Source organism: Mesoplodon bidens (assembly GCF_964165515.1).
Source record: "Mesoplodon bidens genome assembly, chromosome: 1".
NCBI lineage: Eukaryota > Metazoa > Chordata > Mammalia > Artiodactyla > Ziphiidae > Mesoplodon > Mesoplodon bidens.
The window spans coordinates 183,110,491-183,133,688 of record NC_138176.1 but is presented as its reverse complement, the minus strand read 5'-3'; the positions used below and the strand labels follow the sequence as shown (position 1 = coordinate 183,133,688).

At 42.0% G+C, this 23,198-nt stretch overlaps 1 protein-coding gene across 1 annotated transcript in view; it reads left to right on the top strand.

Moving 5' to 3' along the window:
* Nucleotides 1-21,561, top strand: part of PPEF2 (protein phosphatase with EF-hand domain 2) — a gene marked incomplete at its 3' end in the record, with an annotated part of 31,001 nt that extends 9,440 nt beyond the window's left edge. Inside the window, exons 7-16 of the mRNA XM_081257558.1 lie at nucleotides 556-722; nucleotides 1,188-1,224; nucleotides 1,319-1,468; nucleotides 10,870-11,256; nucleotides 12,266-12,451; nucleotides 13,581-13,723; nucleotides 16,726-16,832; nucleotides 17,765-17,928; nucleotides 18,670-18,757; nucleotides 21,359-21,561. Coding sequence (XP_081113684.1) covers nucleotides 556-722; nucleotides 1,188-1,224; nucleotides 1,319-1,468; nucleotides 10,870-11,256; nucleotides 12,266-12,451; nucleotides 13,581-13,723; nucleotides 16,726-16,832; nucleotides 17,765-17,928; nucleotides 18,670-18,757; nucleotides 21,359-21,561 — 1,632 coding nt within the window. The remainder of the gene's footprint in view (nucleotides 1-555; nucleotides 723-1,187; nucleotides 1,225-1,318; nucleotides 1,469-10,869; nucleotides 11,257-12,265; nucleotides 12,452-13,580; nucleotides 13,724-16,725; nucleotides 16,833-17,764; nucleotides 17,929-18,669; nucleotides 18,758-21,358) is intronic.
* Between the last annotated feature and the right edge of the window lie 1,637 nt (nucleotides 21,562-23,198).

The following is a 23,198-nucleotide window of genomic DNA, read 5'->3' as shown; positions in this document are numbered from 1 at the left end:
AGAAAGAATCATTATTTGGAGAAAAGAAAATCAATTACTTAAATAGAGAAATTGTTTACTATCAAAGCAACCAAAAGCTATTTTCATATCTATTTTTAGTTGTCAAATACAGAGCATATAACAAGCTATATAAATATTCTATTAATGCAATTAAGACAAAGCAGTTTCTGATGTATTGTCTTATTAAATCCTGAGAAATCTACGGCAGCTATTGTTATTATTGCTAGTTAAGGACAGAGTGGCCAGAACTTAAAACGGGGCTTGGAATTACAAGTTCTTTGTACAGACCACCTGGCAACAGTGTGGCTTTGGATAATGCATTTATTTCGATGAGCATGTCATAACCTCAGCCTGGCTAGAAAGGAAATATGAGACTAATACAAAATATTTCCAATATTCCCATCTTTTACTGACATTTCACGTTTGGAAGAGAGGCAGACAGCACAGAATTGGCTTTCAGGCCTGATATGACTGTCAAATGCACACTGGCTTGACCCAGTTTCCTATTCCCTTCCTTCCACTGCCTCTTCTTGGACTTCTCTCCTTATTGGGAAGAACGGCCTCCCGTCACCAGAGCGGGCCTATGTGTTCAACGGCGACTTTGTGGATCGAGGGAAGGATTCAGTAGAGATCCTGATGGTTCTTTTTGCCTTCATGTTGGTTTACCCAAAAGAGTTCCATCTCAACCGAGGAAACCATGAGGACCATATGGTGAACTTACGGTACAAATCAAAACATGATTGGGGATTTGATCTTTACTTGTGATTGTAAAGTTATTTTGCCAGAGCTTCTTATTTGTTAGATGCCTTTTTAAAGTAGTCTTCCAGTTTTATAAAGTGGAATACACAATATATTACCATTTTAAAAGATTTTTTTTAATTTATACAATATCCTACTGTTCTAATAAAACCATTACATTTGTTTTCACATAGCCATACACTTTATCATGTAAACAATAAGGGTTCACTATAGAAAAAGTAGAAAATATAGATAAGCAAAAGAAAATTAAAATATCCCACATCTCTACCCACAGATAATGGTATGATTTTAAACATTTTGGCAATTATTTCTCAGTGTCTTTCCCATATATTTAAGTAGATGCATCTAGAGATGCATTTTTATAAAAATGCAAGCATGCTATAACTAATATCACTAAATCTAAAATCTGTTTCTGCTTCTAACTCTAGATATGGTTTCACAAAGGAAGTGATGCATAAATATAAGGTACACTGCCTTTAAAAGCAAAAGCTTCTCTTAGTTCAGATAAGTTGAGTAAATTATTTGAAACTTAATATCATATTAATGTCATTTTTTTTAGACACATGGCAAGAAAATACTAAAACTACTGCAAGATGTGTTCTGTTGGCTTCCGCTGGCCACTCTGGTTGATGAGAAAGTCCTGATTCTTCATGGTGGAGTGTCAGACATGACTGACTTGGAGTTCTTGGCTAAACTAGACAGGCACAAGGTACTGACTGAGGGCTAAAATAATGCAGATTTCACTATAATGCCAGGTGTCACTGCCAACATAAAACAAATGTCATCTTGACTCCATGCTGACTCCAGTTGACTAATGACTCCATTAAATCTTTGAACGGAGGATTGGGAATCCACGGCTGGTGCAAGCGTGCTGTGATCAGTTAATGTTTGCCGTGGACATGATAGCAGGGAGTGGCAGCTAGTGCCATCTGTTTGCCATTCCTGATCTGGGTAATTCTAATCACTACCCCTCAATCACTGCCACCTGATGTGCCTCCATTTCCTAAGTAATTCACATCATCTTCAGTTAAACTCAAAGGTATATTGAGGGCCTACTACATGTAGGGAGGATGCTATTGGCAGATACAAAGATGAAGATCAATTGCAGTTAAACTCAGCAACGATGTTTTAATTGCTTACTCTATGCAAGGAAAGTGCTAGCAGAAATACAAAACTAACCAGAGATGGTACTTGCCTTAAAGGAACTTACAATAACCAGCAGGGGGAGGGTGAGAATGAAAGACAGAGTACATTATACCGCAATATGAATAGGTCTCGATTTTCTGTTTCATTTTGGAAGTGGAAAACTAGAAAGCAAAGATTCTAGGGAGTTCCCTAGTGGTCTAGTGGTTAGGATTTGGTGCTTTCACTGCTATGGCCTGGGTTCAATCCCTGGTCTGGGAACTGAGATCCCACCACAAGCTGCACAGTGTGGCCGAAAAAAAAAAAAAAAAAAAAAAAAAAAGCAAAGATTCTGTTTCCTTTTAATCATAGACTCTTACACTTGAATGGTATCTTCCTATAGCCTCTCTCCTCCACTGCCCATCCACACAGGAATCTCAGCTATGACATCCTTGACAACAGTAGCCTGAGCAGTTCCAAAGACAGAGAAGTCATTACACACAAGCCAGTCTACTTTGGGCAACTCTAATTGGTATAAAAGTCTATTTTATGAGACATAAATGAAAGAGTGTTTCATTTATGAAACCTGGGTTTGAATCTGGGAACATGCACTTCTTGGCTGGTATGGCACCTTTGTTTACTAGATTGTCCAGGGACCAAGGATTCTTAGGTCTTGTTCCCTGCCATCCTTAGCGTGTCATCCCTGCGCCCTCATCTGCACAGCTTGCCACCACATCTGTGTCCCAGGCAATACAATAGAAGAATGAAGGGAAGAAGAATATCCTACCTTTTAAAGACATAACGAAGACGTTGCATACATCTCTTCTGCTCTCATCCCATTGGTCAGAATGTAGTGTCAATACATTCCTGTAGGCAGGATGTGGTGGCTCCATTGATCTCTGTGGGACCAGCTTAACTTGAGTGTGATGGATCCCTGGCTTAATCCCTTCAACTTCACCAGGGAATGGGTCATGAGTAGCACCTCATAAGGTCCAGTCCAGCAAGGATGGAGATGGCCTCCCGGATGTTTATTCTTCCAAGATTTCAGTAGGACCCAGTCTCCAGGACAAAAGTGGCACAGGTGAACATCTGCGGGAAACATTAACCTGCCAGAAGCAAACTTATATAGAGCAGTTAGAGTAGCTGCCAATGATTCTACACACCTGACATTATCTACGTTCCTTAATTTGAATTCCTTCTGGATCTCAAACCATTTCTGGAACAATGGCAGGGTCTCTCATACAACATTTCATAGTTGGCTCAACTGGAGCCTGCTTGTAAGGTCTATCTTCACTCAAAGCAGGGCAACTGATGAGGCTTTATCCCAGGTTAAATTAATATGACAAATTTTAGTTATATGATTCCTCTTTTCCTCATTATTCCTCATCACAAAAGAGTATGATTCCTCTTTTCCAGTTTGGAAGTAGACTGGGGTCCCCAAGAAGCATGTACTTTCCAACAAACGTTTAAGACTCTAGATACTTTTTGAGTTATTCTTGCTATAAAGGCCCCTCCATTGTCACTCTGAATGAACACAGGTAACCCAAACCTAGGAACTATTTCTTTTAGGAGAGCTTTAACAGCCTCAGGCTTTTTCAGACCAGCAAGGAAATGCTTCTACCCAACCAATGAAAGTGTCCACAAATACTAATAAGCACCTAAGGTTTCCAGTGGCTCTTGGCATCACAGTGAAAATCTTCTCCCAGTCCAGTACCTGGAGTCTGAACTCCTTTGATTAATGGCAGGGGCCCAGTTTTAGGATTATTTTTAGCACATACCATGCATTTCTGTATCACCTTTTGAATTGTCCTTTGCATGTTTGGTCCTGTAAGGAATTTCTGAATCCACTCGAGGGTGGCATCTCTCCCACAGTGGGTACTCTGGTGTATATAACGTATTACATCTTCCGTAAGGCATTCAGGTACAAGGATCTTGCTATGTCTGTTATAAACCCACCCTTCCTAGAGTCAGCATCCTGAGAATGGCCAGGACTCCAATCAGATCCCCATTCATTGGCCTTAAGTCTTCAGGAAAATACTTTGGATAGCATCTTGTCAGATCCGCATCAGGGGATCAGGGCCAACATTGGGGATATAGGTGTTTTAGTCCTGGCTGCTAGCTTTGCTGCTTGATCTGCTAGATTATTTCCTTGAGCAGTCAGACAATCTGATTTCTGATGTACTGGACAGTGGACATTCATTCTTTTGGCTCCATGACAGCTTCTAATAAGGTTAAAATTCTTTGGCAGGTTTAATTTCCTTCTTCCTGCAGTTAACATCCTCTCTCTCTCCAAATGGCCCCAGCATGGACCACCAAGAAAGTATATTTTAGAATCAGTGAAAATAGTTACTCTCTTACCTTTACCTGTATGGGGGGCTCTCATCAGGGCTATATGTTCCACCTTTTGTGAGGAGGTACGTGGGGGAAGGGCTTCTGCTTCCAGTATCTTTGGGATGACTTACCACTGCACACCCAGCCTTGCATTGTTCCTGGTCCATAAAGCTGCTTCCATCTGTGAACATCTCAAGGACTGGGTCCTCCAGTGGTTGGTCCATCAGGTCTAGATGGCTGGAATAGCCCTGTGCAATTATCTGAATACAATCATGCATAGGCTCTTCAATATTACTTGGGAACAAAGTGGCAGGATTCAAGGTGGAGACTGCTTTCAGAGTAACATCAGGATTATCCCATAATATAGCCTGATATTTTCCTCATCTTCCTGAAGTTAACCAATATCTTCCCTTCTGTTCTAGGAAGAAAAATGCACAGTGAAGGGTATGCACTGTGGTAGGTTGTTTTAGTGTAAATTTCTCTGCTTCTAGTAAAAGATCACAGGTAGCTGCTATAGCCCAAAGACAAACTGGCCATCCCTTAGTAACTGTATCTAACTGCTTTGAGAAATATGCAACAGGCCTCCTTATGCTGCCCAGTTTCCGAGTCAGGATTCCAAGGTTGATTCCTTGTCTCTCATGAACAAATAAGCCAAAGGGCTTTCTGATGTTATCTGGAAGACCTAAAGCCGGGGCAGTCAGCAGTTTTTCTTTGATAACCTGGAATGCCTTACGGCATTTCCCTAGTCCAGTCTTGAGATTCACTGTCTCCTCCTTTAAGAGCTTCCTAAAGGGGTTTTGCAATGAGTCCAAAGTCGGGGATCCAAATGAGGCAGAACCCAGCCATTCCCAGGAATCCCTGCAGTTGTCTCTCGGCAGTGGGAACGGCAACCCTGACTAGAGCTTCCTCTGTCAGGGGGCAAGTCTCTCTGCACTTGTGAGAGTTCAAAACCCAAATATTTGACAGAGGGCAGAAAATGTGTGCCTTTTTCTTGGACACATTATAGCCTCATTCAACCAAAAATTCAAAGCCAAAACCGTATTCTGGTCTGAGGTGTCCTTTGTCTTACTAGCAATCAGAATATCATCCACATACTGCATCAAGGCTCCCTCAGTTAGTTGAGGGTCCCTCAGATCTTTTGCCAGGATTTCTCCAAATATTGTGGGGGAAATTTTTTTTTTTTTTTTTTTTTTGGCCATGCTGCACATCATGCAGGATCTTAGTTCCCCGACCAGGGATCAAACCCACACCCCCTGCAGTGGAAGCGTGGAGTCTTAACCGCTGGACTGCCAGGGAAGTCCCTTGTGGGGGAATTTTTAAAGCCCTGAGGAAGTACTATCCAATGGTACTGTTAACTTTTGTATCTAGATCTTACTATTCAAAAGCTAACGACTCTTGGGATTCAAAACTCATGGGTATACGAAAAAAAAAAAAGAGAATCCTTCAACTCTAATGCAGTAAACCAACAAAAATCTCCGGACAAAGTAGTGAGCAGAATATATGGGTTAGGGACTACTGGATGAAAATCTTCTACGATTTGATTAATTGCTCTTAAGTTGTGCACAAACTGATATTCATCTGTGCCTGGCTTCTGGACCAATAAAATTGGAGTATTATAAGGTGACGGCACAGGCGTATTAAACCATGTTCAAGGAAGGCCAGTAACGGGTTGAATTCCACACTTTGCCTGCTCCTTTAATGATTACTGCTTTAAGTTTGGAATTTTTGCCCCAGAGTGAAGTCTAACCTGTCTAGCCTTAGCCATCTTTGCTCTCCCTGGCCTCCCATCTGCCCATACCTCCAGACTCACTTCCTGCAGTATCTCATCCAGAATCGTTGCTAGCTGTCCTCTTTAAGGTCAGAGCAATAAAGCCTGTAGTGCGCAAGCCTGTTCTGGTGATACTTTAATACCCATTCGTCCAGGTGCAAAGGTAACCTTGGCAGTAAATTTAGTTAGTAAATCTCATCCCAGAAGGGGAATGGGGTATTCAGGCATATATAGAAAGCTATACTTCAGATGGGTTTTCCCCATCTGGCAGTCTAGCAGCAGGAGAAAAGACTTTTTCAAGTTTTCTCCAGACACCCCAGTTACTAAAACACAGTCTCAGAAGAAAGTTTAGAAAGCTGGGTATTTAAAAACCAAGTGAGTGGCCCCAAATTGGTCAGAAAATCTGAAAGTTGATTTCCCACCCTCCTCATCACTGGTGACTCTGTAGGAGAGATATTGATGGATTTTGACAGGATTTAAAGGAAACCCTGGGCCCCATCATTCTTGGTCACTCATTCTCAGTTCGGGCATCTGGTGTGCCACTTGTTGTTTACCTGCTTCAAGAGTCTTATTTAGGATGGAACACTCTTTTCCAGTGTCACTGGAGGGGTCCCACTAAGGGGTGCTCCATTCGAGTGGAAGCTTGGGGCTGCCTAACTTTTGCTGAGTCGCTTGTGTGGGTCCTTGAGTTGATCCAGCTCTTTCCTGTGTTAAGGCAGCCGCCAGCAGAATGGCCTGTCGTTTCCTTCTCTGTTGTTCCCTTTTCTCCCGAACCTGGTCTCTGCCATTTAAAAAAGGCAATTTCAACAAGTTGAGACATAGGCATCCCTAAAGCCCCTTCCACCTTTTGCAGTTTCTTCTGTATACTGGGGGTGTTCTGGCCAATAAAAGTTGTTTTGGTACCCCTCTTCGCAATGAAGAATGAAATCTTCATTTCAGTCTGCAAGAATGAAATCTCAGTCAGTAACGTTCAAGTTTTGGCCTATCGCCAGCATTCACATCCCAATTAGGATCCACTGTTGGTACAGCTACGCTTGCTGCAGCCCGTACCCGGTTGCCAGGGGTTTCAGTATGAAGCCAATATGCCTCCTCCCTAGCTTTATCCAGCACCATTCTAGTTGTCCAGTTCTTCTGAAATGAGGAAGGTATTTAACACATTTCGAACATCTGTCCAGGTTGGGCTGTGAGTTGCAAAAATCGATGAAAAAAGATTTTCCATTCCCTTTGGGTCATCTCTCTAAAGTTGGCATATTCTTCTGATTAAATACATCTAAAGCTGAAAAGGGGGAGTGGACCCAGATCAGTCCCATTGGCTGCCCGGTCTCAGCATTCACACCCACAACGGGGACTTACCTTAACAGATATTGCCCCACCTGAGCTTGGGTAGCTCCCTGGCCAAACTGAGTACCCTGATCAGTATGCAGTATGAGAGGGGAAGACCGTTCCTATTTCTGGATCTAACGGGGGTGGGGAGGTAGGGGTGGGGACGAACCTGAGTCTGTGACTCAGGCACTGGCAATGAAAGAGCAGCAGCACCATCGTATAAGGGTGGGGGAGGAGCCGTCGAAGCGGCGTTCGACTGAATTAATAGCAAGTCATCTTCCTTTTCATTAGAATCAAGCAAAACAGGTTTCTTTGCCTTCCCTTCCTGTTGGACCATAATCTTACAGTAACATATCAATATTCTGATACAATAACATAAAAGACTATACATAAATTATCTCATCTTATTTTTCTTCCCATTTACAAAATCTAGTTGCAAAATTGTAATTCAAGGATCCACTCAGACTGTTTTGCTCCAGGGTCTTAAGGATATTGTGGCCATGCAGTGTTACCAAAAAAACCCCCATAAAAACAAAAAACCTTTTCCATGAATTTATAACTGAAAGTCTCCCAATTTTGGAGAATGCTGCCTAGAGGGCTGCAAGGGGGAACTGAATTAATATTTCCCCTTTTGAAGAGGCTTTGCTTCCAGGTGGTCACAGCAGTGAAATTTTTCCAAGGGTCCTTGCTACAGTCACCAAGAAGTTGAATCCCCAATTGCCAATTCTTAGCAACTTAAGACAATCAGCCATAGGTGGACATGGACAAAACAAGACCAAAACAAAACCAAAAACCAGAGCCCCAGGCCTTTAACCCAGGTATGGAGGTCAGGATTGCCAAACAATCTAAGCACAGGTGCATTTCCTTAACAAGGTTACTCACCCAAAGACATCTTCCAACCCCAAATCCCCAAAACTGTCTCCTTGCTGCAAAACTAAGCACTGAAGGTCAGCAGCACCTCACCAGGGAAACCCAGAGGATGGTCCCTGGAAAATACAGGCAAGGGAGCTGTTTGGACTCACCCACAGGCTCTCAATACTGCAAGTGGCCAACCAACCACAGCCAAAATGTCCATCTGGACTTACCTCCTGGCTGGTTTGCCATATTTGTTACCAAACTAGGTTCCTTTTGCCCTAGCATAGCAGCGAAAATGCTGAGACACTGAGGTTTACAGCAAAGAGGGGGTTTATTGACAAGGCAGCCAAGTGAGGAGAGGGAGAACAAATCTCAAATCTGCCTCCCTGAAGGCAAGGTGCTCAATGTATTTATAGGAGAAAGCAGCAGGGCATCTGAGGTGTGAGGAGTGTGGGGAAAGGTGATTAGAAAAAGGTGCAGTAATCATGTTTCTGGGCAGGTGTAACCAGGCTACACAGGCCTCTCCACCTTCAAAAGGGCACTAATAGTACCCTAGTGCATGCCTAGTTGAAGGGTCAGTGGTCCCCTCCAGTCTTAATCAGCTCAGCTCGAACTAGACGCAGCTGATTCCAAGTTCCCGGAAAACAACTCAGGCAAGCATCTTATTTAGGCTGTGTACTGCTTGGAGGACATTCAAGTCTTCTGTAGCAACACTTAAAACAACCTTGATTAGCGAAGGCAGGTTATAGGTGGAATGGATTTAACTAATGATTACCCACAGTTTCAGAAAATTGGAGAAGCAGGGGCTCTGGAGTCAGATATCTGGATTCAGTCCTGGTGCAGTTTTAGTATCTGCGCCTCAGTTTTCTTACCTGTACTATAAGTAAGGATGCTGTCTCATAGGGAGGTGAGGGCTAATCAATGAATTCATGCAAAACTATGAAGATGACATCTCATAGGGGTGTGAGGCCTTATCAGTGAATTCCTATAAAGGGCCAAGGAGAGCACCTATTTGGAAAAGGCTCAATACATATTAAAACTATTATTCCCCTTAAGAATAAAAGTTAGGGGTGCCTCTTTTTTAAATAAATTTAATTTTTTAATGTATTTATTTTTGGCTGCGTTGGGTCTTCATTGCTCTGTGGGAACTTTCTCTAGTTGCAGAGAGCGGGGGCTACTCTTCGTTGTGGTGCACGGTCTTCTCATTGTCATGACTTCTCTTGTGGAGCATGGGCTCTAGGCACACAGGCTCAGTAGTTGTGGCTCGCGGGCTCTGGAGTGCAGGCTCAGTAGTTGTGGCACACAGGCTTAGTTGCTGCACGGCATGTGGGATCTTCCCGGGCGAGGGATTGAACCTGTGTCCCCCGCATTGGCAGGCGGATTCTTAACCACTGTGCCACCAGGGAAGTCCTAGGGATGCCTCTTGAAGCAGATAACATCCTTATAAAGTTACCTGAGGATCGTAATGGCGGGACTGATGGACTGGCCCTCGGCTGTGAGTTGGCAAGAAGACAGTTGAGGAGAGAAGGAGGTGGTTATGAGTCCACTCACATTTTGTGGACTTTCCCTCTCTACGCCCAGGGCTGGAACTGCCTAGGAAGTAATTAGTGCTTGTCCAATGTTAGAGAAGAGCCTCTGTTCTGTTCTCTTCCATCTGGATCCCTCTTCAAACGTCAGTCAGTTACCGCCGAGCCACTCTTGAGTGTCCGTCTTTGTTCCCGCCCACAGTCAGTCTACACCAGGACGTGGCTTTCTTGTACATCAGCCCTTAGACCTATTTGCAGAAAGTTCTTGCTCCTTGATTACACACTTGCACAGAATTCCCCTTGTGAACCAGACCTTTATCTTGATGTCCTTGTGGAACATTGTGGCCCTTAGTCTTCGTGGTGGCACTCAGGCATGCCAGGAATGGCTGCTCTCTCCCTTTGGCTGGATGTCCCAGCTCTGCTCTGTGGCCTGAGCCCTCTCTTTCTCATGATCAGAATTCTTCCTGCTTGTGTCCTCTACATTGTTGGCTTGGTCCCAGTACCATAATGACTCTGAGGCAGTGAGAGGGACCACACTGAGTCCCTTTGGCAAGAAGAGTATCTTCCCGATTAGGTCCAGGCTGAAAAGAGGTCCTCCCTTCCCCTCCCCTGTCCTTCCTCAGCAGACAAGATAGCACTTCCTGTAAACTGCCAGTAAGTGCTGTCTCTCCCACAGTAAGCATCAAGTTTTTCCCATTCCAACATTTCTCAGCCATAGGCTGCATTTCTTCTCCTTTATTTTTCCATCTGTGGAACAACACGAAAGTCAATAAGGGCTCTCCTTCCTGAGAGGTGCCCTTTCCCACCCTTGTCTAAAAATCACTAGGTTCCTAGAAACAATGACCTAGGTTAGCATTTTCCGATTATCTGTGGTGGAGGACGAGGTTTCATAAATTTCTAATTTGTCACAGATAATACTTTTGTAAAATACAATAAATGTGAATGACTAGAAAACTGAAATACAAACAAACAATATAAGCCCACTGATCACATGCTTGAATGACAGCCATATCAAATTGCTATAAAAGCTTCTAAAGGCTTACTCCTAGTTCTCTGCTGACCTTGTCACTGCCGGGACAATCCGTGGAGCCCAATGTAGGGAGCACTGACTTGATGCCAAAGTGCTGCTCAAAAAGGGCCAACCGTTTCATTGAAGCATCTGTTATCTTCTCTGGACATTTTTAGATTGTTTCCACCATGAGGTGCAAAACAAGAAAGGAGCATAAGAAACAGGCGGAGGAGAAGGGAAAAGCCAACCAGACGAGCTCTGCCGGGAGACCCTCCCCGTGGTTTCTCCCCCAAAGCCACTCTCTCCCCACCTCGCCCCTCCTCCCCAGCACCCAGAAGGCCCACAGAGCCGGGCGCTCCTCCAGCGTCCCCTGCAGCGTCCCCCTGGACCCCAAGGAGCTCTCCCATTTGGTGCAGCACTCCATTGACCTGGAGCTGGAGAGGTGTCGGCAGCAAGCGGGCTTCCCAGGGATCAAGGAGAAGGAGGAACCCTTTCCCTTGGCATCCGAAGCAGACTCGGAAGCTGAGGGGCAGCGGGAGCCCACTCAGGAGGAGTGGAGGCAGGTGGGTGTGGCCGGCGCTGCTCTCTGTAGTTTCGCTGCCTTCGGGAAGGAGCAAGGATTTCAGAAAAACCGAACAGATCTCCTCCTTCCATGTAAATTCAGAGTGGGTTTTTTTTCGCCCCTCTTTCTCTCCCTCCCTGGGGTTAGAACACCCCAGAAGGATATTGGTATTTGCCTAATGACTCATACTTTGGAGTTTTATAAAGGATGGGAAGATGTAGCAGGTGGGCTGTATTGTCTGAGTAAACTTGGTTTAGTGACCTAGCTTCACTGGGCTAAGGTCAGCCACAATTTATTGGATGCTATTTTATGTATATCTGACATCTATCAGTTGGCTGCTGTGGCTCAAGGCCAGAAGGGCTACATCGGCCACTTCTGTCTTCCGTTTTCAGGCAACTAAAGGCTTTTCCAAAATCTTCAGAACTGCATCCCATGGCCACCCCTAGCTGCAAGAGAGAGTGCGAAAACAAGTATTTAGCCAGGCACATTGCCATGCCAAATACCCCAGGAAGAGTTCTGTTAGCTAGGAAGGAGAACGGACATTGAGTAGGCGCGCACAGTGCTTGCTGAAATAGATGACTCTGGCGGTCAAATGGGGGCTAATTCCCCAGGCCAAGACTTTGGCAGGGAGACCTGTAATCCAGGTGGGAGATTCTGCTGCCGGTGATCTTGTGTAGTAGTGCTAATAGGACTACCTGAACTCATTGGTGATCAACCATTTTCAACCCACGAAAAATGGCAGCTTCTTATGCCTCATTCAGTAAAGAAGAGGAGAGAATTCAGAATTACTTAAGAGGTAAAATTAGCAGAACTTGCTGATGGATTGGATGGAGGGTGGTGAGAAAGAGGAGGAATCGCAGGTGACTCTGAGGCTACAAACCTCCAAGAGAGAGACGGTGAGTCTGGGTTACATTCTCCCTGAGTTATCGATCTGGACCTCAACATCGACTTAGAACTGGAACTTTAAAATGCAAGTCTCTCCTTTTGCAAAATACGCCTTTTCTCTCTAGGTGGTGGATATACTGTGGAGTGACCCCATGGCTCAGGAGGGCTGCAAGGCCAACACCATTCGAGGAGGTGGCTGTTATTTTGGGCCTAACGTGACAGAACGGTTGCTACAGAAATACAATCTGCAATTCCTGATCCGCTCGCACGAGTGCAAACCCGAGGGCTATGAGTTCTGCCACAGCCGCAAGGTGGGCAGGCCTCTGCCATCGTGCAAGAGTGGTCCGGTCCATGTTGCCCTTCCAGGGCGTGGATGAGCTAAGGCTCTCAGCTCTTCACTATCAGCTGTGCCTTGCAGTTGTTATCCACTTGCTATCCACTTGCCCAAAGTAATTAGGTCCTTTACAGTCATTTATCCTTGACTTTTGTAGCCTCTTTAAAACCCAAAATTTGATTGAGGCCACCACTTACCAATACCCTGAGAGGAAAGTGAGGGGCAGATATGGTCCCATTTCAGGGATGGAAATATGGCCCAGTGTTTTCCCAGCCACATCTCTATTCTGTGACATAGCTTACTGTCACAGGTCTCAAACTACACTATAGGGTAACAGGATCTCTGCACTGAGCCCCAGGCAGGCATTCAGGATTGTTTGTCTCCTCAGGAGCATAATTAACATCCTGTCTAAATCTTTGGGCATCTCCAAATCCTACAATGTTTGCTTAGCCTAATGCCCAGAAATACCAACTCTACAGGAGAATTAAAGGTTTCCATGCTGAGGAAAAATGTTTGACATCAACTAATGTAAGAAATGTTTAACAGGAATGTTAAACAGTTGTATAAGTTTCTTTATTGCAGGACTTCTGAGAGCCTTTAATTTCCTATATTCATTGTAAATCTCCAAGAAGAGATTCAGTGTCTAGCATTTCCCATTGTCTTGACAATGGAAATTTTTTTCACAGAACATCTCAGGAGGCCCAACACTCCAAAGGAGACTTTGCTTTGAGGCTTCACACCACCTTTAATAACTGATCTGCCTGCTAGTTGTAATGGCCATCCCAGTTAATCAGACCTAGCTTGCCTCTGAGTCGAACCAAATGAAGTGTTTTCTATGACCCCTGCTATTTTTGATTGAGATAAAAATGTGAAGAAAACATGTTGTGGACGTCCTATCAGAATTCAAGTTTTTATTACTTGAGTCATAACTCCTGCCCTACTAGCATTAATGATAAAAAAAAAAAACCAAAACGAAACAAAAAAAACATAGATGAGATCAAGAAGGAACAGCCACCCCTGAAATTGGGTTGGGCCCTGTAGGGTTGAGGGTGAAGAGTTCTTCAGTGAACCTGAATGCCCGTCTCTTTCCTGTTTTTCTCATTTAGGTGTTAACCATCTTTTCTGCCTCCAACTACTACGAAGTTGGCAGTAACAGAGGAGCCTATGTCAAACTAGGGCCAGCCTTGACCCCGCACATTGTGCAGTTTCAAGCTAACAAGGCAACCCACACGCTTACCATGAGGCAAAGGCAAGGCTTTTCAATGAATGATTTTCAGAAAGACAGAATTATAGTGTTTGTGGAAACTTTGAAGTGGAAATGTCATTACATTTATCCAAATTCTAAGTCAGAGTTTAAAATTTAGCCGTGTCAGCAGTAGGACCTAGAATAGACATTACAACAAGGCCTCTTCTTTCTCCTCCATATACACTAAGATCTCCACCTACCCATCATTAATGGAAGGGACAAATTTGCTTCCTGCAGAAATTATTCTCCGTCGGTATGTCTTGGGTGAAGTCCATATACCAGGCCACTAAATCTTTCCAGGGTCACTCTTCCTTTTTCTTTCATCCTTAAAGCATTTGTGTTACTTGGTCAACCACAGACAAAGGTTCTTTCACTATCTGGGGATTTAGCAGATGGATTTCAGTGCACACATTTGTTAACAATGCTCCTTTCTTCCTGGGAAGAGAGCATGTAATATTACTTAAATGGTTTCTGTTGAGATGATTCTGAGTTCTAATCTTAGTTGAGAGCTTACTATACACTAAGTGTTATTGTAAAGAATTTATATATTGTTTCACAATGATCTTATAAAATACACAGCATTACTAATTTCAGTTTTATAGATGAGATCATTAAGGAATAGAGGTTAAATCAGTGGCCATTGGTCACACAGCTAGTAAGTGGTGAAAGTAAGCCTTGACCCAGAGAGTCTTATTTCAGAACCCACATACTTAACAACTCTACAGTGCTGTTGCCCACTGAGAAGCTGGCCCCGGAGTATATAAGCTGCTGAAAGATACAATTGCAGTGCTGCTGAACAAGCTTCTTTAATTATCAGCCAAACTAAATTAGAAATCAAAACAAAGTCAGCATAGGGACTTCCCTGGCAGCACAGTGGTTAAGAATCCGCCTGCCAATGCAGGGGACACGGGTTCAATCCCTGGTCTGGGAAGATCCCACATGCCGCGGAGCAACTAAGCCCGTGCGCCACAACTACTGAGCCCACGCACCACAACTGCTGAAGCCTGCGCACCTAGAGCCCGTGCTCCGCAACAAGAGAAGCCACCGCAATGAGAAGCCTGCGCACCACAACGAAGAGTGGCCTCCACTCGCTGCACCTAGAGAAAGTCCGTGTGCGGCAACAAAGACCCAACACAGCCAAAAATAAATAAAATTTTTAAAAAAGTGAAATAATGTAATTTTTAAAAAGTCAGCATAAATCTAGTGGGAAAAGAATACAGGAATATTTAATATCTGCCTTGTGTGAGTGCTATAAAAGTGCATTATTTTAAATCACTCGAGTTATTAAATACTCAAGAGTTACTAAACACTCAAGTTTTACACAGTCAGAGCCAGCATCACTCAAAAAGAAGTATTATGTGAAAATTTAAGCTCACCAAATGATAGTGAAACCTACTATGCTACAGAATCATCTCTGGAGCTTTATAAAAAATCATTTATTAGAGCCTCATCCCACCCCTCCCAAATTAGAATCTCCAGGGGTGGGCCCCAGGAACCTGGAATACCATGATTCCATGTGATTTAGATGTTCCCACTGCAAAAGGAATCACTATGGGGAACACTATAAATAACATGTTTTAATACCATAATTAAAGAACACTCACCTTTTAAAAATATTCACTGATTGCAGTAAAGCAAGTACAACATCCCCTAATTTATGCAGAAGTCACTTGTCTAACAATTCCAACTATTTGGACCACAATGGAGAACTAAGAAGTAAAGAGGAAAATGACTCTGACAACCATAATGGATGTCTCAGTGTCCATCAATTCAAGATCATGTGTTTTTCCTAGAGGGACCCTCATTCAGAATCCATTTATTTTTGGTTTAAACCCATGTCTCATGATAATAGTTTAGCCAGCCTGGAGTCCACTTGTCAAGATTAATTTCTGGCCCTACCCCTTACTAGCTATGGGACCTTGGGCTCAATATGCACTGCTTGACGTAGGGACAGAGAGCCCTGTGCATCCAGGCAACTCTCAAGGCCACTGCTATACTCCATCCCTGCATGATAACCATCAATGAGCACAGTTTACCAGAAATAGTTTAAATGCTTTTCAAACCAGTGGTTCTTAAACATTTAGGGGGTCCCATACTTCTTTTAGCCTCTGATAAGACAACGAACTCACCAGAAAAAGCACATACGCTCACATACCCATGAAATCTGAGATGAATTTTAGGCAGCTCATACTTTTCTGAGGGTTTATGGAGACCATTATGCTAAGTACCTTAAATTTCAAGGAAGACTTTCATCAAACATGATTAAAATGGGGTTTTTTGGTTTGTGATTTGGCCTTTTTTTACTTTTAGCACTTGAAAAGATAGGTTATCTGGTCATCATTTATAGAATGGCTGCTTCCTCAATGACATAGGACAAAGTACATATTTACCTTTTATCTCTTTATATTCTTGTTTATTCAACTACAGATATTTATTGAATACATTTTAGGCCAAGTACCATGCCCAGCATTACTCTGTTGACCCAGTAAGCATAAGAAAACTAACTCAGTGATATTTTGTTATTCATAAATCCTGCCTTGTGACTGTTTAATGTAATAATAAATTACAAGGAAAGAATATGATTATGATAACAGATACCATTTGATGAGTGCTTTCTATGTGCCGGGCTTTCTTCTAAGTGCTTTACATGAATTTACTTATTTAATCTTCACAATACTCCTGTGAGTTAGGTACCATTTTTGTCACTATTTTGCAGATGGGGAAAATGAGGTACAGTATTATTAGATAACTTTACCACAAAGGTGGTGTTTCTCTAGAACTTCTGCTCTAACCACTGTCCTACACTGGGAAGGACAGCAGCATTCCCCAGACAGATCCTATCTGTGCACAGCAGGGCAAAGCAGGAGAGCATTGGGGAGAATAAAAGAGATGAGCTCTTTGAAGGTTGAGACATTAAGAAAGAGAGAGGAGAAACTTAGTAAAAATCCAAGACTATTTATTCTATACTAATGTTTTAAAATGTTCCTTTTCATCTCCTGTCCCAGGATTAGCAGAGTTGGGGAGTCGGCTCTGAGAGCCCTACGTGAAAAGTTATTTGCCCATTCCTCAGATCTTCTTGTTGAATTTAAGAAGCATGATAAAGATAAAACTGGTAAGACTAATCAAGTAAAATATTCATAGAGGAGGGCAGCTGGCCAAAAAACCCTCTGTTTCAGGTAATTAGCAAATATTTGTTTAAATGACCAGAAGACCTTTTTGAATACGTCCTCCCTTATTCAACTTAACATCCTAGTTATCTTTCCTAAATTCATAAATTCTAAGCTTTTAGAAGAATGTGAACTTAGCTAAATATAAACAAAGCTGGTGAAAAGAAATGGAGTCAAGGGAAGGGTGACAAGGCCAGAACTAAGCAAAAAGAAACAGGGGGACAGGTTACCAGAGTGGATCCAAGACTAACAAAAGATCAGTGATTTGGTTTCTCACTGTTAAGTGTGTGCTTGTCTGTTCCTTGTTCTATTATCCAAGCTGGAAATTTTGTCTTTTCTCAACTCAATGGAATGTCTAATGGACACTGACTACATGTAGCCCTATTAAAAAATAGCAGTAACAGTCATAAAATCATAGCACTATCTTTTTGTACACATAAATAACCAATGCTATATATACATGTGTGTGTGTGTGTATTGTGTGTGTGTGTGTGTGTGTGTATATATATATATATATATATATATAGTGTTTTATGATATTATTTACAAGAGTCTTGTGTGACTTCCAGTAGTATTGCCAAATAGATTTGGCAAATAAAAACAAAATGCCTAATTACATCTGAATTATAGACAACAAATAGTTTTTAAATATAAGTATGTCCCATGAAATATTTGGGACATACTTATAGTCTGTCTGAAAGTCAGATCTACTGGGCATCCTGTATTTTATCTGGCAACGCTACTTTCCAGCCAACTCTACCATAACCAACAAAAATAGTGACAGTACTCATTATTTCTATTATCTACTGATAGTAAGAAGAATGTCAGGATAAAAGATTTGTAGGTGATGAGTCAACAAGTTAGCTCTTTCCTATAGGTCTAATCACCCTGAGTGACTGGGCAGCAGCCGTGGAGTCTGTGTTGCATCTAGGACTGCCATGGCGGATGCTGAGGCCACAGCTGGTGAGCAGCTTGACAGATAACAAGCTGGAGTACAAGTCCTGGCTGAAAAACTTGGCCAAAGAACAATTCAGCCATGAGGTAAGGGTGTGAAAGTGGTGGATGAAGGCATACTGTGGACCGCGAAGCCCCTTATGGAGAACTTTGAATCATAAACAACCAAATATTGAGAACCCCAAAGGGAAGATGAATGGAAACAACTATTCATTGAGTTTCTATGTGTCAGACTTTGTGTTAAGTGACCTACACATATTGCCTCAGTTTATCCTCAAAACCACCTCCAAGAGGTAGGTATAATCAGCACCAACATACCCAAGAGAACACTGGTCACAAGTGTTAGATAACCTGCCTAGGATAATAGAGTTTCTAAGTTATAGAACTAGAACTCAAACCCAGGTCTGACTGATTTCCTTGACATGATGCTTCTTCCCCTATTTAAAAAGGTATTTGTTCAGTAAATGCTTATGTGTAATGTATGTGAGGCCTTGGGCTATGTACTTTTTTTTAAAAAAAGCTTTATTGCAATATAATTCATATATCATGCAGTTCACCCATTTAAAGTGTAGAATTCAATGGTTTTTAATATATTTGCAGATATGTGCAACCATCACCATGGTCAATTTTAGAACATTTTCATCATGGACTAGGTACTTCTTAAACCATCAGATTATTTAGTAGGCTGAAGGGGGCTGGAGTGGAGGGATCATAAAACATCTTCAGGTTCTTTCAAGAGTCTTATTGTCAGGGTTGCTTGTGTGTTAATTATCTATTAGGAGAAGCCTAAACATAAAAGATAGAAGGAAAATGAGTTTTTTCTTGCAGAATATACAATCAAGTTTGCTGGAAGCACTGTATCGAAACCGATCCAACCTGGAGACCATTTTTAGGATCATAGACAGTGATCATTCAGGTAAAGGTGCTCATTATCCTGCCACTTCTGACATAGCAAGTATTTTACCTCCCACCTTTTAGTCTCCTCCCTGATTATTTACCTTTCTACTCAAGCGCTTTTGGAGCAAAATTAGTGGCAGTGCTTATAAATGGGCAGAAACTAGGATAGTATTTGAGCAACATGAGCTGTCCCTACGGAAGAGGGGTTGGGCAGAGAAGAATGAAGACAAACTGAATGAGAACTTCTTATAGGAAGAATTATAATAGTTGTGATATCCCTTATCCCTTCTATCAAAGTAGCCACAAAGGAATGAAGAGTGTCTAGAACAGAAAGGCTTTTGCAATCTTACTCCCAAAGTATTATTTTTCAAAATTTTAAATTTTTAAATAATTATAGATTCACAAGGAGTTGCAAAAAAAATGTCCAGGGAGGTCCTGTATACCCTCACCCTGTTTCCTCATTGTCCCAAAGGCCTTTTCAAATATTATTACTTTTTTTGAGATACAATTCACATGCCATATAATTTACCCATTTAAAACTTGCAGTTCCGTGCTTTTTTAGTATATTCACAAGCTTGTGTAACTATTATCGCTATCTAATTTTGGAACGTTTACGTCACCCTAAAAAGAAACCTATACCGATTAGCAGTCACTTCCATCCCCTATTCCTTCTCCACCAGTCCCTGGCAACCATTAATCTGCTTTCTGTCTCTATGAATTTGCCTATTATGGACATTTCGTATAAATAGACGTGTATGATACATGGCCTTTGGTGTCTGGCTTCTTTCATTTAGCATGTTTTCAAGGTTCACCCATGTTGTAGCATGTATCAGTTTATTTCTTGTTATAGCTGGATAATATTCCATTGTATGGATATATCACATTTTGTTTATCCATTCATCAGTTGATAGACATTTGGATTGTTTCCACTTTTTGGCTGTTATGAATAATGTTGTTATGAACATTCATATACAACTTTGTGTGTGAACATATGTTTTCAGTTCTCTTGGATGTATTCCCAGGAGTGCAATTGCTGGACCATATGGTAAAACGATGTTTCACTTTTTGGGGAACTGTAAAACTGTTTTTTCACAGTGGCTATACCATTTTACACTCCTACTGACATTGTAAGAGTGTTCCAATTTCTCCACATTCTCACCAACACTTTTTATCTTCCATTAAAAAAAAATTTTTTATAGCCATCCTACTGGGTGTGAAATATCTCATTATGGTTTTGATTTGAATTTCCTTAATAACTAATAATATTGAGCATCTTTACATGTGCTTATTGAAAATTTGTATATCTCCTTTGGAGAAATGTCTATTCAAATCCTTTTCCCATCTTTTAATTGGGTTTTCTTTTTATTGTTGAGTTGTAAGAGTTCTTTGTATATTCTGGATATTAGGCCATTATCAGATATATGATTTGCAAATATTTTCTCTGATTTTATGGGTTATCTCTTCACTTTTTTGGTAGTGTTTCCTGATGCACAAAGGTTTTTAATTTTTAAAAAGCTCAATTTATTTTTTCTTTTGTTTTTGTGTTTTTGGTGTCATATCTAAGAAAACTAGTAACTGAAGGTCATAAGGATTTACACCTATGTATTCATCCAAAAGTTTTACAGTTTTAGCTCTTACAGTTGGGTCTTTGATCCATTTTGAGTTAATTTTTGTTTGCAGTGCAAGATAGGGGTCTAGCTTCATTTTTTGCATGAGGATATTCAGTTGTCCCCTACCATCTATTGAAAAAATTATCCTTCACCTGTTGAATGGTCTTGGAACCCTTTTAAAAAGTCAACTGAGCGAATTCCATGGCGGTCCAATGGTTAGCACTCCATGCTTTCACTGAGGAGGGCACGGGTTTGATCCCTGGCTGGGGAAATAAGGTCCCTCAAGCAATGTGGTACAGCCCAAAAAAAGAAAAAAAAAAAAGTCAACTGACCATAGATGTATAGGTCCAAAGCCTTTTTTTTTTTTTTTTTGCGGTACATGGGCCTCTCACTGTTGTGGCCTCTCACGTTGCGGAGCACAGGCTCCAGACGCGCAGGCTCAACGGCCATGGCTCACGGGCCTAGCCGCTCCACGGCATGTGGGATCTTCCCAGACCAGCGCACGAACCCGTGTCCCCTGCATTGGCAGGCGGAGTCTCAACCACTGCGCCGCCAGGGAAGCCCAGTCTAAAGCCTTTTTACAAGCAGATTAAATTAACGTTATGTTTAGGATGATTTAATGCAGGGTTTCTCAGCAGTGGCATTACTTACATCTTGGCTTGAGTAATTCTTTGTTTTGGTTCCCATCCTGTACATTTTAGGGTGTTTAGTAACATCCCTGGCCTTTACCTACTAGATGCAGTAACACCCTACCCCCACCCCAGTCATAACAATCAAAAATGTCTCAAAACATTTCTAAATGTCCCTATAAGGAGAGGAACACTATTGCTTCCCTCTCAGAACCACTGATTAAGTGGTTCAGTGCTATCCTCTTGGGAGTTTAAAGTGGATACTAGGCCTTGGGTGCCTTTGTTTAACAGTAGGGAGCAGGTGTCCTTGCAAGAATGTCAGAGGAAATGAGTACTGAAAACTAGACTGACTCACTAAAGTGACTTGCTTTCTCTGGTAAGGGTTCATTTCACTGGATGAGTTCAGGCAGACTTGGAAGCTGTTCAGCTCTCATATGAACATTGATGTCACAGACGACTGCATCTGTGACCTTGCCCGGAGCATTGACTTCAACAAGGATGGCCACATTGACATCAATGAGTTCCTGGAGGCCTTCCGCCTTGTGGAGCAATCCGGCTCAAAGGATTATGCATCAGATTGCTGACGAGCCACAAACACTAATAACAGTGACTGCAGCAGCCCAGATATACACTGAGGCAAGTCTGGTCCCCATCGTCCAAGGTGCCTCGTAAGCAATGCTGAGCTCACTGTGGGAATATCTCCCTTATTCTCCATAGCTTTGTGGAACTTTATGCTGAGAATTTGCCTACCAGTATGCATCAGAATCACCTGTGTATTCAGGTGAATTCTACCAAACATACAAAGAAGAACTTTTACCAATCCTTCTCAAACTCTTCCAAAAGATTGAAGAGGAGGGAGCACTCCCAAGACATGCTATGAAGCCACCATCATCCTGATACCAAAACCAGACAGAGATACCACCAAAAAGGAAAATTACAGGCCGATATCTTTGATGAATATAGATGCAAAAATTCTCAAAAAAAATTATCAAACTGAATCCAGCAATGCGTAAAAAAGATCATACACCACAACCAAGTGGGATTCATCCCAAGTTCACAAGGTTGGTTCAACATATGCAAATCAGTGTGATACACCACATCAACAAAAGAAAAGACAAAAACCACATAATCATCTCAATACACACAGAAGAAGTATCTGACAAAATTCAACATTCATTCATGATAAAAACCCTTACCAAAATGGGTATAGAAGGAACATATCTCAACATAATAAAAGCTATTTATGACAAACCCACAGCCAATATAATACTCAATGGTGAAAAGCTGAAAGACTTACCACGAAAATCTGGAACGAGACAAGGATGCCCACTCTCAACACTTCTATTCAACATAGTATTGGAAGTCATAGCCAAAGCAATCAGAAAAGAAATAAAAGGTATCCAAATTGGAAGGGAAGAGGTAAAATTGACATGCAGATGACATGATACCATATATAGAAAACCCTAAAGACTCCATACAAAACCTACTGGAACTGATCAATGAATTCGGCAAGGTAGCAGGATACAAGAGTAACATACAGAAATTGGTTGCATTTCTTTACACCAGCAATGAAATATCAGAAAAGGAATGTAAATACACAGTACGTTTTAAAATCACACCAAAAAAAAAATACTTAGGAATAAACCCGACCAAGAAGGTGAAAGACTGATATGCTGAGAACTATAAAACATTAGTAAAGGAAATTAAAGATGATTCAAAGAAATGAAAGATATCCCATGTTCTTGGCCTGGAAGAATTAATATTGTTAAAATGGCCATACTACCCAAAGCAATCTACAGATTTAATGTGTATCAAATTACCCATGACATTTTTCACAGAACTGAAACAAATAATCCTAAAATTTATATGGAACCATAAAGACCCTGAATTGCCAAAGCAATCCTAAGGAAAAAGAACAAAGGAGGCTTCCCTGGTGGCGCAGTGGTTAAGAATCCGCCTGCCAATGCAGGGGACCCAGGTTTGAGCCCTGGTCCAGGAATATCCCACGTGCCACAGAGCAACTAAGCCCGTGTGCCACAACTACTGAGCCTGTGCTGTAGAGCCCGTGAGCCACAACTACTGAGCCTGCATGCCACAACTACTGAAGCTTATGCTCCTAGAGCCTCTGGTCCACAATGAGAGAAGCCACTGCAATGAGAAGCCCACACACCGCAATGAAGAGTAGCCCCCGCTCACCGCAACTAGAGAAAAGCCGTCACGC